Source organism: Fundulus heteroclitus, chromosome 23, assembly GCF_011125445.2.
Source record: "Fundulus heteroclitus isolate FHET01 chromosome 23, MU-UCD_Fhet_4.1, whole genome shotgun sequence".
NCBI classification, from domain to species: Eukaryota; Metazoa; Chordata; class Actinopteri; order Cyprinodontiformes; family Fundulidae; genus Fundulus; species Fundulus heteroclitus.
In genome coordinates this window covers 8,655,986-8,670,358 of record NC_046383.1, presented here as the reverse complement: position 1 = coordinate 8,670,358, position 14,373 = coordinate 8,655,986, and the positions used below count along the sequence as shown (strand labels likewise).

Genomic DNA, 14,373 nt, shown 5'->3' with positions numbered 1-14,373 from the left:
TGTATTGTGTGCAGATGAACAAGTCGATACACACAAGAGTAAAAGAACGCCATTGTTTTTGCTTCAAGGCCTTAATATCTCTATATCTCTATTTATTTTAACATCTCCTGTTTTTCTGTCTCACAGGTCTGAGGTTAGACGAGGTACCGAAGATGGCAGCACCTGGAACAAAGCTGTTTATTTTAGTCCAATGTCTCCTTGTGACAAGGTATCATGGAGTAATGGGAAAAGGAGAAGACACCTCTCTGCTAAGTTTCACGCATCATCTTTACAATGCCTCTATCAATGAAAACTCTGCCCCACGGATGTATGTTGAGATGCCCGTGAAGACAGGTATTCAGCTGATAGACCCACTCTGGACAATCAAATATAACATCATTGCCGGCGACGACGACGATTTGTTTCAAGCAGAGGCTCTCTCGGTTGGGGATTTCTGTTTCCTCAGGATCAAAACTCGCAGCAGTAACTCAGCACTGTTAAACAGGGAAGTCAGAGACAGCTATACTCTCACAGTAGAAGCAAGAGAACAAACTTTTGCATCCCAGGCAAAGACAAAGGTGTTTGTCCAGGTGCTCGACACCAACGACTTAAAGCCTCTCTTCTACCCTGCATCGTACAATGTGAACATCAGGGAGGACACTCCGCTCAAGTCGCGTGTGGTCCAAGTCACTGCTACAGATGCTGACATGGGGAGCAATGCTGAGTTTTTTTACTCCTTCACTAGCAGAGCTCATCCATTTTCTGTTGATCCATTCACAGGCACTGTCACCCTTATCAAGAAGCTTAATTATACTCAGATGCAGAGATATGACCTCACAGTGTTAGCAGAGGACAGAACGAAAAAGATATCAGGCATTCAAAAATTTGGAAACACTGCTCGTGTCACAGTAAATATTCAAAAGATGCCCAATAAGTCTCCAGTTATCACACCTCCCCCAAAAGCCAAACTGTCTGCAGATGGAAATGTGGATATCAGCATTCACGTAGAAGCTGGAATAAAGCCTGTGGAATCCCTTCGCATTGTTACTGGGGATCCCCACCAGTGGTTTGAAATAATCCCTTCAGGTGTGAAAAGCTCAGACTTCCAAGTTGTTTCTACAAAGAGGATTGTTTGGTCTCAAAACCCTTTTGGACTGAATCTGTCCCTTCAAGCTAAAGATAGGAGCTCTCCAAGCTTTCTGTCTCCTATTACAAAAATCCATGTTCCAGCCAGTCATTATAGACCTTTAAGCTTTCTGGAGGACACCTACACCGTCACCTTGAGTGAGTTTTCCCCTCCTAAAACTCATGTAGTTAAAGTCTCTCTCACCTCATTTCATCAAAATGTTACATTCAGCATCAAAAATAATCAGGACAGCTTGAGTTTTAAAATAAATTCCAGAACTGGGATTATCATAACAGCAGACAAATTTGACTATGAGAGAAAAAATCGATATGAATTTGATGTGGTAGCCAATCAAGGTGAAGCAGAGACTCACATTGTGGTCAAGATAGCTGACGAAAATGACAACAGCCCACAGTTCCGACAATCGTCGTATCAGGCTACAGTGGATGAAAACATCCCTGTCGGCAGCAGTGTTCTCAAAGTCGCAGCTTCAGATATCGATGTAGGCAAAAACGGCTTTGTTACCTACTCCATTGCAAGTTCAGGTCCTTTGCCTTTCACCATAGACTCATTTACAGGCATCATCTCAACCTCTGAACACCTAGACTATGAGCTGATGAAACGCCGATATCACCTGAGAGTCTGGGCTTCGGACAATGGCAGCCCCTTTAGTCAGGTCAGCGAATGCCCCGTGACAATAACCCTGAACAATTTGAATGATAACATCCCTCTGTTTGAGAGAGTCAACTGCAACATCACCATACCTCTCGATTTAAAAGTGGGAAGCACACTTGCTGAGGTTTCGGCCATTGATTTAGATGAGTTGCAGCAGCTCCGGTACGTCATAGAGTCGGGTAATGAGCCTCAAATCTTTCACATTGATCCTGTTTCTGGAGCAATCTTTCTTAAAAAGCGAATTCCACCACAGGATGGCTCATTTACCCTGAAAGTTGTTGCTACAGATGGCAAGCATCACTCTGAAGCCTCAGTTGTTAGAGTAACGGTCACAAACAAAGGTGACAATGCCACTGTGAGCTGCCTGGAAACAGGAATTTTTAAACAGATGACTGATAAACTAATAGAGTCGATAAAGCCAGTTTTAATCAACCAGGAGGAAGAGTCTTTCTCAGATATCCACATCACCAACCGACATTCTCCTAAAATTGATAAGAGCATTCCCAGTACTATCGACATTGCTGAGAACTATCCACTTAATTCCACCATTCTTCGGTTCAAGGCTACAGATGAAGACTCTGGCTTTAACAGTAAGCTGGTGTATGCCATATCGACAGGGAATGAAGATGGCTGTTTTGCCATCGACACATTCTCTGGGGACCTCCGCTTGGTTTGCTCCCTGGATAGAGAGACCAAAGAGTTCTACATCCTTAACATCACAGTTTACGACTTGGGAACACCACAAACATCTGTGTGGAAATTACTTGCTGTCACCATATTGGATGTCAATGACAACCCTCCTGTTTTTGATCAGCCCAGATATGTGATTCGTGTACCTGAAAATTCTGAGGAAGACTCTGTTATCTTCACGGCTCGAGCAGTGGACTTTGACAAAGATTTTAATGGAAATGTCCAATATTCCTTCCTGACTCCCACTGACACATTCAAAGTTGATGAGCTGACTGGAGAGGTGATTTTGACAGGTCTGTTGGATCGAGAAAGCTCTCCCAGGCATGACCTCTGGATCAAAGCCACAGACCAAGCAAGACTCGGTCCTCAGTTGTTCTCCACCACGAACCTGGTGGTGATTTTGGAGGATATAAATGACAACCCACCTAAATTTGTACCAACAGTCTATCATATAAAAGTTGCAGAGGATGTCCCCGTGGGAACGCTGCTTGTTTGGGTGGAGAGTGTGGACCTAGACCTGGGTAGTGGTGGTCTCGTGACGTACAACCTTAATACAGAAAGAGAGATCTTCCGTCTCGACTCCTCTACTGGAGCTTTGACCCTTGAGCGTGAGCTGGACTTTGAGAGGCGGCGGGCTTACAATCTCACAGTGCGAGCCGTGGACCACGGCCTTCCACGCTCCTTGTCATCATCCTGCTTTGTGGAGATTGAGGTTCTGGATGTCAACGAAAACCTGCACAAGCCAGTGTTCACAGAGTTTGTGTATGAAGCTGCAGTGATGGAGGACGCAGCGGTGGGAACATCAGTGGTAACGGTGTCAGCTTCAGACAAAGATGTGGGTCAAGACGGAGTTCTAAGATACCATATCAGTGATGGATCGAGGCTTGGCGTTTTCTCCATTGATGAAGAAACAGGTAAAGAAAATATTTTTTTTCTTCCATTGCTTTAATTAGATGGTGCAATTTTAAATTAAGTTTGGTCCTAAACTGCATGATAGAGCAACCAGAAGTAGAACATGTAGATATCCTTGATCTTGTTAAGTCGGTTTTTAGCAATAACAACCTTTTGAGCATTTTTACTATGACTGCTTTACCAAAATGTATTGGCAACTGAATCCAATACATTTATAAATAGTTCCTTCTGTCACAAGTTATGAACATTTGAAATTAATAGGACATAAATAAATAATAAATTCAACTTGAATGTTACAGTTTGATTTCATGTTATAGCTAAAAAACTATTATTTTCTTTACAAGAAAACATACAAGACAAAATCTAAAATGACAAAAATAAACATTATTAACACAAATGACATACATATGTACATATAAACTGAAACATTTTACAGGTTAGCTTGTCAAACAAAGCAATATCTCACCTGGATTGGTGAGATGTTTTATATGACTTTAAAAGTTTCATTGGAATTACATACACTCTTGTCTGTTTGTGTTTTCACTTTTAATAATATTCTTCACTTTTCTTTTGCATCCAAATTATAAGGAGTTCAGCCAGCATCTAATGTTTTCCTTGGCCGTTGTTCACTTTGCAGCTGTGTTTATCATATACACAATACAACTGTGTCATCTTCATACAGTCTGTTGGAGGATGAGGATGTTTAAGTATTAGCTTGCATATCAATTTTATCTATTAATTTCTGGTAATTTTGACAGGCTTTCTCCTCTGTAGTGAAGATTATATTAATAATGAACAAGAACAACCTCTTTACTGCATGATAAAAAGGGACATCGTGGAATTTAAGATTTTATTTCATGTTTTAACAATAACCAAGGAATTAATGATTAAATCAACCCCAGAGTTTAATTTATTTGTCAACACAAGAGCCGCCATAGGTGGTAATTTTCACTTGTGAAATCTGGTTAGATTTATTTGACTATGAAATTTGCCTTTTCTGATTATTGGAAAATAACACCAAATAAACTGTTGTGGTCTGATGTACAACGGTAAATATGCTGAATTTGTGGTTTTATAATTATTGCTTATCACAGATCTTTTACTATATTATAGTCTACTACGTTATCTATTACGTTGATTGTAAGAAGATGATTTTGGTACAAGTATGAGTAAAATCTACAGTCATATTAAATATATTGAATATATATTCACTATTTTAAAATGTACATTTCTAAATGGCTTGTTTGTCAGAATAAAAGTACCCTTTGAAAAGAAAAACAATCTTTAAGCCAGTATTAAACTTATTTTTCATTAAGCCCTTTTTCTGCATGAAAATTCAAGAAGATGTTGCTTTTTTATAGCTCTAATACAAACTCTAATCTTAAATGCTGTGTTTAAGTATAATTAACAGAAATAAAGACTTTAAAACATCATTAGTCCATGTTAATCTATATAATGTATTTGCCTTAGTGAACCAAGTTCTGAAATATACAAACCTTTCAATAATATCGTAATTTATTGAATAATTTCAAATATCCATTTAGATATCTATATTTACCCATTTTTTTGTCAATAAACCAAAGAAACAAAGATCAGTTTTGAATATTTATTTAAAGATCCTGCTCAGCTGTACAAACTACAGTTTGGTTGCTGCTGCAACAAATATCACATAGAAGTTTATAATTATTATGTGGTCTGAAAATAACCCATTTGGCTGTTCCAAAAGTAATTTTTTAAAGTTCTTGAATGCTATCTTTAAATCTTTAAGTGACCCATTTCAATGAAAGTCAGAAGTTACGCAAGATCGAAATTCTCAGGTAGTAAGCTAGTCCTGACATTCATCTTAGTTTTAAAAGTAAACATCATTTGCTTGTCTATTTACATGTCATGTTTCAAAAATCAACAGAGTCCACAAATCAGTTTAAGGTGTGAAATTATGTGACAGTTCATCTCCAGGCTGAACTCCAGGTGGCCGCTTGTTCTGACAGAAGTTCAAGTGATATGATTTAAATCTCTAGAAAAGCATCTAAAATGAGCTTGCAATGAGAATGTTTTTGTGATTGTTGATTTAGAGGGGAAAGTTTGACATATCAGCATTAAATACCAACTAGGTTGGAGGTCGGACTCAGGTGCATTCACAAACACCATATCCTATCAACAGATCATCAGCAATACGATCTTGCATATTTAGGATCTGTTTTCCATGTCTGACAGCTGTAAAACCCAAAGGGCTAGATACGTTTCCTCATTTTGTTTCACAGTTTATGTAAAGCATAGAAGCATGTATTGTACAGGGCAGTGTTTCCTCTGGGGGGGACGCAGGTATTTTTCCATCAGTGTGTTCGCATGTGGAGGATACCTGGTGACCCCGCAGCATATCATTCCTGCATTCCATTAGTCTGACGCTGCACTTAAGGCTCAGATAAAATCAGAGTAAATGGAGTTCTCTGTCATGACAGGACAGTGATGAATTATTACATGATTATTTTTTTTTCTGCTAAATATTTTTAAGTTATCCCTCTGAGTGAAGTTAGTTTAAATTGCTTCTGAAAGAAAATATGAGCTGTACATGGTTCCTCTTAATGCTTTTGGTGGACTGCTGCATACAATTGGTTGTTTGGTTTTGGATTCTTTGGTTTTTACTTGCAAAAAGTGCCACTTACGTTAGTGAGTTTGAAATGTAAAATTTAATTTTTCCTTTTCTCTAGGTCAAAGGTTATTAAAAAAGTGGATTATAATAAATTCAAAACGTTCCTTTTCCTCAGGGGTGATTCGTACCGCGGAGAAGCTGGACCGAGAGATGGTGCAGCATTACTGGCTCTCTGTCTACGTCACAGATCTGGGCACTGAGCCTCTGATCTCCTGGACTCAGGTCTTCTTGGAGGTCCTGGACGTTAACGACAACGCCCCAGAGCTTTCCCAGCCCGTGTATTTTGCATCCATCCAGGAGAACATGGACAAAAGGACCTCTGTCGTCAAGGTGTTGGCTACAGATGTGGACTCTTCCTCCCAGGGGAAACTTTCCTTCCAGATGTTGGAATCTCATCGGACATATTTTGATGTGGATCCAAAAACAGGTAAAGGCAACAAAACCTACTTAGTACAAATCGAATATACTTTAATAGTCAATCTATCTCTCCATCTGTCAAAAATACTGATTATTATTTTTCAGTAGGTTTTCAAAAATGTTCCATAAAAGGCTGTTTTGCTGACTGATAAGCATGGGGAGTGTTTAATTCACACGATGGTCTCCAAGTCTGTACATTTTAAATTACAGGAAATATATTTAATATATAGAGATATTTAAAAGACAGTGACCAGAAATAACAGCCAAACTTTAAAGTGAATCAAGGATTTTTTTGGCAGCAAATACTCTGTCCTTGTTTCCTATATGACCTTATCAGTCTCTCCCATCGTTGTGGAATAATTGATGCCAATCTTCATTACAGCGTTCCTTCTGAATATTTAGTTTTGCAAATGTTTTTTTCCTCCAAAACTATTTTGACGTCCCATCAGGATATTTTAGTTTAAACTTGAAATTCATGTGTCCCAGCAGCAAAGTCAAGCGTAACAGGACTCTTGTAGATCCACACAAAGGTACAAATCTAAAACAAAAAATAAGAATAGGAGTATCGGCAGTAAGGGCAAATGTGTAAAAAAAAAACACTGTACAGTTGTTAGTAAATAGCATAATGAAATGGAATAAGTGTGTAAGACATTGTCCAACAATGATGTTATTTTTGCCAGAGTTTATCTATCTCTGACCACCTGGACCAGATAGAAGAGGCTTCCTAGGTCAGAGCTGGCATTACTGAAGAGTGTATCTGAAGCTACTTCCTCTCAGCTGTAGATAATGTTCCAACAAACTGCACCGTTGTAGATTGGTCACTGTCTATACTCTGAATCATCTTCAAATGTGATTAAGCCGACTGTTGCTGAGTGATCTTAGAGCCTCTGAAAGGGGAGTTGGTAGTCTGCAGTGTAGAGGGTGAACAGCACAGTTCCTAGTGCACCCCATACTGTACACCAGCCAGACAGAGACACAGCCCTGTGTCCTTGCATGCTGTGGATGGCTAGTGAGGTAGTCCTCTATTCACTGGGACAGGTGGTAATCCACTCCTGACAGCTCAAACTTGTCCCTCAGAAGTCCCGCCTGAATGGTATTAAAAGCTTTGGAGAAATCAGTGAACATGGTCCTCACAGTGCTTCCAGGCTTCTTCCTGTGGGTCATATGATGGTATCATCCAGCCTGATGTCAGGCTGGTGGGTGAACTGCAGCTGATCCAATAGACCTCTTCAGGGGTCGAAGATGGTTTAGAAATGATCTGTCCAGATTCAGGGTCATCAGATGCGAGGTCAGTACTACTGCCCTGTAACATCCGAGGTCCTTCGGATGTGTGGTCTTCAGCAGTGGTATCACACAGGAAGTCTTCCACAGAATGGCACTTTGTACTACCGTGTGTATGGTGTGATGCCACACAGCTGATCTGCACAGCACCTCAAGAGCCTGGAGCTGATACCATCTGGACCTGCAGCCGTTCACACCTTGATCTTTTGCACTCGTTTCTCACCTACAGCGTTAAAAGGGACGGGATGACGGTGGGGGATGGGGACTGTGGGACAAAGTCGTCTGAAGCGGATGGGGGATGGATGGTGGTGTCTGAGAGCTAAGAGGTCTGAAGTTCTGGGAGCAGGCAGTAATCAAAGATAAGGGGAGTTACAGTAGGGCAGATGGGGTTAGGGGAGGAGTGAGTGTCTGATCAAACTGGCTGAAAAACCTGTTCAGATCATTCACCCAGCCTAAGTCTCCTATACGCTGGGACTTTGGTGTTTAAATAAAGTTGACAAACTTACATTGATCTGCTAGAGTGGGCCCTCAACATTTTTCCTGTAGATGTGCTTTCCATACTTGATCATCCTTCTCTGCTTCTCCTTCTTTCCTAATCTAAAGGGTCTATTCTTTTCTTTAAGGAGAGCTTTTATGTATATCAGGGTTGATCCAGGGCCCGTACCTTCAGTGTTTTCCACACAGAAGTTAATGTTGTCCATGTTGCAGTCTCTGATGTCCACCCCTTGAGGAGCACAGAGCCCCAGGGGAGCTGAAACAGTCGCTGAAAGCTTCTTTAGTCTCCACCGACTGCCTCTTCAATGTGAAACCCACAGTTGTTTCTCTGTGTAGAAGGGGTTTCTAAACAGGCTGAAGATGAAGATGAACCGGGTTGAAATCTGTGCCCCCCTGGGGAGGGAGAGTGGATGAGCTGTCTGCCTCCTTGGTGTTGGTATACAATTAAAGTGTTTTTTTGTCTCAGGTGCGGCATGTGTCGAGTTAAGGTGGGGAGAGTGGAAGAAAGAGAGATGTGGTTAAAATTCACGGAGATCAGATTGGTATAAAGAAGTTTATGGTCAACGCCAAGGTGTCCAAGTCATTTAGCTACAAAGCAAGACCATATCATCGACCCTTCACCAACATGATTGACAGGTTGAAAAAGGTGTTTGTGTTGACTGTTTGGTCTTTTCTGTCCGAAGGAGATTGTTCCTTAAGTTGTGTGGTGCACTCTGATGCCACTTTACAAACTTAAGTGGTGTTAACGTTCTTTTTAGGGTGAAGAGCCTTTCTCCTCAAACCTTTTAAACAAGCTGTTCTCCCATTGGCCTTTTTTCATCGAAACCTTTAACATGTAACCGGAGACCTTTAGAGTTTGAGATGGAGGTCTTGGGTTTTGCTGTCATTTCTCTGAGGATTGCGCAATCTGACTGTGGGTTGAATCTCCTTGGACATCCACTCCCGAAAAGACTAATGGCTGTGTTAAGTGTTGAATAATAAATCTTCCCTGCATAATCAACCTCAATTCCTTTTCAAAGAGCCTTTAAGCCTTCCCAGATTTATAGGGCAGCAACAGTTGCTCCTCTAAGGTTATTGCTGAGGTTCGTCCAGCTTGGCACAGAGCAGCAAACTCCAAAAACTCCTTCTTTTATTGAGGGGGTTGCCACAGATTATGGTCGGTTAATGAGCTGCGTTTGTTTAGCAGCAGCTGGCTGCTCCTCTCATGACAACAATAAGGGTTAATTAGTGACATATACATATTTTCTTCCCAATTTGGCTTCGTTTTGCTTAACAATCAGAATCAGAATCAGACATACTTTAATAATCCCAGGGGGGAAATTGTTTTTGTGCCATACTGTTGGTATGGAATCTGTTGCATGCTTTTTTCTACTTGAGGTCTTTTTAGTGTGTTCTGATAGTTACAGCCTAGAATTGAAAGATGAATTCCTTTCTTTCAGCTCTGAATGTATTACCGGGTATGTGTGTTATCCCAAAACAGACTAACAATAAAATAAGTTTAAAGGAAACCATTGCTTCCATCACTGAAAATACTTGTGCTGTGCTGGCACATTGATATTTATTTCCTATACCACTTTCTTTGTAGTTTGTTTTTATTGGCCGAGTCTCATCAAAGTTTCATTTTTACCATTTCTTTCTCTGAGATAGATATAGACATTCCTAACTGGCTTAGAGCTTTTCTGCTTAGTTGTTTCGCTCTATAAGATGAAGCCGAATGAAGTAGTGCTGCCATTACCCTATTTACTTTTCTTTCTTCTCAAAGTCCCCATTGGTCGTAACAGATGGCCGTTCACGTTGAGTCTGGTTTTACGGAAGGTTTCTTCATGTTAAAGAGGAGTTTTCGTTCCCACTGTCACAACATGCTACTCCCAGGAGGAATGACTGCTTGAAGTCAATGACTCAATGCAATCTGCTGGGTTCACATAGACAGAAAACATGTTAAATAATACAGTGAAATTGATGGCATTGTTTGAAAACTAAAATATATTAGTATTTATGTACGTAATTGAAGGTTTTTATGAGCTAATGTCCTACATTTAGGTTTTACGGCAACTGTGGCTTCATGGATGTAAATTGATTAGGTTTCAGTGTGTTATACATCCATTGCACACATAGTTTAAATAGAAATATAGGCCTCACATTCTCTTATGAATGATTTACACCTTTATTAAAACTCTCTTTTTGCTTAAAAGACATCTGGTTGATCACTTTCTCTCTCTTTGGCTCGTTATTTCGGCACATCCCCAAGGACAGTTTTACATCCTGATTCAGGGGCAACAGTGCAGCTGTAAAGACCAACGGCAGTTTTAGTTTTCACAAGAAGGGTTGTTGAAAGGTTTCTGTTTGTACAAGTCTGAGCAGCGCGCAGGCATGTTCAGAGAGAGCCAAGCTGAAATTAAAACTTCCAAGCAAATATACAGGCAGTCCCGTCGAAACTTTCTGTTACATGATTTCGATAAAGAAGTAAATATTTTTGAAAAGTGACTGTAAAACCCGCAGTATCTGCGCACACTGTTGACAGTTACAACCAAATTACCTGGTGAGGACTTTGATGTTCAGGTAAAGGAGAGCACCGTGAGGTCTGCCGTTACAAGCCACTACAAGTCCTGTCCTCCTCCTATTATCTGCTATGCTGTTTGTCCACACCCTAAGGCTAATATACTAAGGGATTACAGAAAGAGAAGGCCAGTTGTGTTGAGAGGGAGACAGACCGACCTGTAGGTGTCGAAACACTCCCCCTGTGTCATACAAGGAGAAGCCGTTTTTGTCTGTACGCAGCTGTATTTGAGATTCATTTACTCGCGAACATGAGAGCAGAATGGAGTGTTTTTTGGTTGAAGGTGTTCATTGTGTTTCTGTGTATTTTTTGTATCCTGAGGATTTCCTAATGTCAAGTCTTGGCTGACATCATTTAATTGGATCTGACCCAGCAAGCCACTCAACTCAAACCTTTACCTTAGCTTCCAAGTAGAAGTCTTGAAAACGTATTATTAAAATATTATATCTGTTAGAATTTTAGGTACTGGTGAACATCTTGAAAATGTTGGTTAGTTTTTTACATGTTATAAATACAGATGCATGTTCTCAACAACAAACTTACGTACTAACTTTAAAATATATTTGCTTTTTTTATAAACAAATCCAAAGCATACAATATGCATTTGTATTCAGCTCCTTTTTTTATTGTGATATCCCTACTGAAAATCTACTCTAACCACCAGCGTTCAGATGTTAACAAATTGAACACCTTCAACCTTGTTGTAACTTAACTTCAGACAATTTAGAGAAGCCAATTAACCTAACAGCCCAGAGAGAACCCACGCATGCACAGGGAGAACATGCAAACTCCATGCAGAAAGGCCCAGGGTTGGATTTGAACCCAGAACCTTCTTGCTGCAAGGCAACAGTGCATAGGAGGGCGCCACACTAACGGATTTAGGCACAAAAACAAGATTACAACAAATATGCAATACGTTTTCAAAAATAATGACCAGGATGTGTAGACAGCACTATATAGGGTTGCTAACTCTTTGAAAAATAAATAAGTGACCCTTCTTGGATAGCCCTTGTCTTCCAGCCTTCTGACATGATAAAACTTTTTTTTTTTTTTGCCTTTTCCTCTGTGTAAGAAATTATTTTGTAAACATTTGACTAAAACCTAAATGTGCGTCAGTTCTGTTTTCCAAGGGACAGTTGGCAACCCAAAATATTGAAAAGGTTAACAGTTTATTAGCAAAGTATTTGGGGGTAAGTTTCCCACAAAAGTGTATATTGGGAAACTTGTAACATTTTTTGCGCAGTAAGATGAGGAATAATGCACCTTTAATTGGGTTTTTTACTTTGGTTTGCAAAATCCACTCTTTTCCAGGGGGCCTTTTTAAGCCAACTTTGCAATGAAAATGTTTCAGGAATCTCATTAATATGGTGATTCCTTTACATTAATGACTTCAGGGAGGCTACGCATTTCAGCAGTGGAAATGAAGTTTCGATTTTTTTTTGGTTTGAGGAAAACATAATCTGAAGTCACTTTAGTTCAGTTAAATTGTCTGACTACTTTCGGCTGCTCAGCTGGAATCAAAAATATTTTTTGAGATTACAGTACTCCGACCTAAAAGGTTATCCAGGAAAGAAAACTGTAAATGCCTTCTGATTACATGCATAGATGATAATAAGCCATATAAAAGTAGACAGATTCAGTCACTGTGCGTGAAATAAATGTTCTGTTGAAACAAGATCTTAAGAACATGATCCACCTTGTTTTATTTTCACAGATAAACCACCTATTACTAATGCATGGGGTGAGTTGTGTAGAAACCTCTCATGTCTTGACAGGATGAAAATGACTCACGTCTAATGCTTTTGGCTAAGAAGTACACTTTATGCTGCTGCATTGTCTGTTGGTTCCATCCCCGAATGACTTTTACTGTCAGCCACGAATGATTTGTGCTTTGAAAAAAAAAAGAGACAATTATCAAAGATTAAGTTTTGATAATCAGAGCTGTTGCTACCTAAGAAAACCACTTTGTGTCAGTTACATTGGTTTCATTATTTGATCAAACAGTTGTGTGCTGGCAAGGCCAGACAAGTATGGAATGTGCCCACGTCATTAACATTTTGAAACAGCATATTTGTCAAAGTTTTAAATGAAGTTTATGGTCCCTACACTGATAAGGAGTACATGCTGATGCTTTTTTGAATCTGCAATATGATATTTAAGCTGACATAAAGGTGAATCTCTCGTGCTGCGGTTTCTTGTTTTCAGTAACCCCATGAAAAGACCCGTGAAACTAATCGTAGCTTCATGGTCCAAAGGCTTTTTAGGTCAATATGCAGGCAACATTTCAGTTTATCTCAAATACAGGCTGCAATTTATTGTTATTTAAACCCATATTTTTAATTTTGTTGCCACAGAACTTTGTCAACAGACATGTTACTGAAAAGTAACAACAACAAATATCAGTTTCTGTTGATGTTTTCTAAGAACAACAATATCTTCTCATGTTGTCTACAGAGTCCTTCATAGTGTACAGTAAAAACTTCTACTATGCACCTCAACGGTGTATGTTTTACCACAAAACACACACAGATTAACAAGTACATAAAAGAAGCACATATTGGGACATTTGTGTTTTATTATTACAACATTTTTATGCAACAATATAAAAGACCCACTGAGATCAAGACCTTACATTCAAGGGAGGCTACAACCTGTGACATCATGACTGGCATACCCTTTGCTAGCAGGTTCAGGTAGAAAACGTATAACAAAAATGACAATAAATAAATAAAAGAATATATATATATATATATATATATATATATATATATATATATATATATATATATATATATATATATATATAAAAAATGTTCTTTTATTTATTTATTGTTATTTTTGTTATGCGTTTAAAGTTTTTAGAAATCCATCGAAAAGAAGCTTTTGTTTCAGGTCAATAAATTGCATTTTAAAATGAAAATCAAATAACCACTATGTTTTCATAACTGGTTTCTCGTGAGACAATCCTATCCCAAAGTCGTGAGGGTTAGCAATAACAAAATATATAAATCAACACCATGAAACACTTTACACATTTCAATTTATCCTGTGTGCTGCCTTTAAGGCCATCATTTCGTAGGGAAGACAATCACAATGCTGCTTCCTTATTCGTACTTGCATGATAGGCTTCTTTCAAGTAGATAAGGATCCTTTTTCAAGCCATCCTATCATGGTGCTACTGGTACAGTTGCACAACGATGCTTCAGTGAATAGCATTGCCCCATATGGGAGATTTCTGGGGCTTTGTCACTTTCAGCCTTGCTGTGGACAAGGAGGATGTACCATCAGTATTTCATCAGCATATCAGTTTCATGAAATTAAATAGGAAAATGGCTTCCCCACACAGAGCTCTGCACATCAGGGAGCATGTCAGACTCTGCAATAATTTGAACCCATTGCAGCACTCTATACAGATACCCTAATGAGTGCAATGAGAAAGAAACATCCAGAAATTATGATTTTTTTCCCACTAATCATTTTAAACTAATCGCACTGGGGATCTAAGGCCAGATATTTATAATCTACACTGCCCAAATAGTAAAATTACATTTTAAACCCAAGTGAGTTACTTCTCACCAATTTTTTCCTCAT

General features: G+C 39.2%; 1 protein-coding gene across 1 annotated transcript in view; it reads left to right on the top strand.

Moving 5' to 3' along the window:
• fat2 (FAT atypical cadherin 2) overlaps positions 1-14,373 on the top strand; it is a 120,670-nt gene that overhangs the window by 17,714 nt on the left and 88,583 nt on the right. Inside the window, exons 2-3 of the mRNA XM_012861754.3 lie at positions 127-3,384; positions 6,148-6,459. Coding sequence (XP_012717208.2) covers positions 153-3,384; positions 6,148-6,459 — 3,544 coding nt within the window. The 5' untranslated portion in view covers positions 127-152. The remainder of the gene's footprint in view (positions 1-126; positions 3,385-6,147; positions 6,460-14,373) is intronic.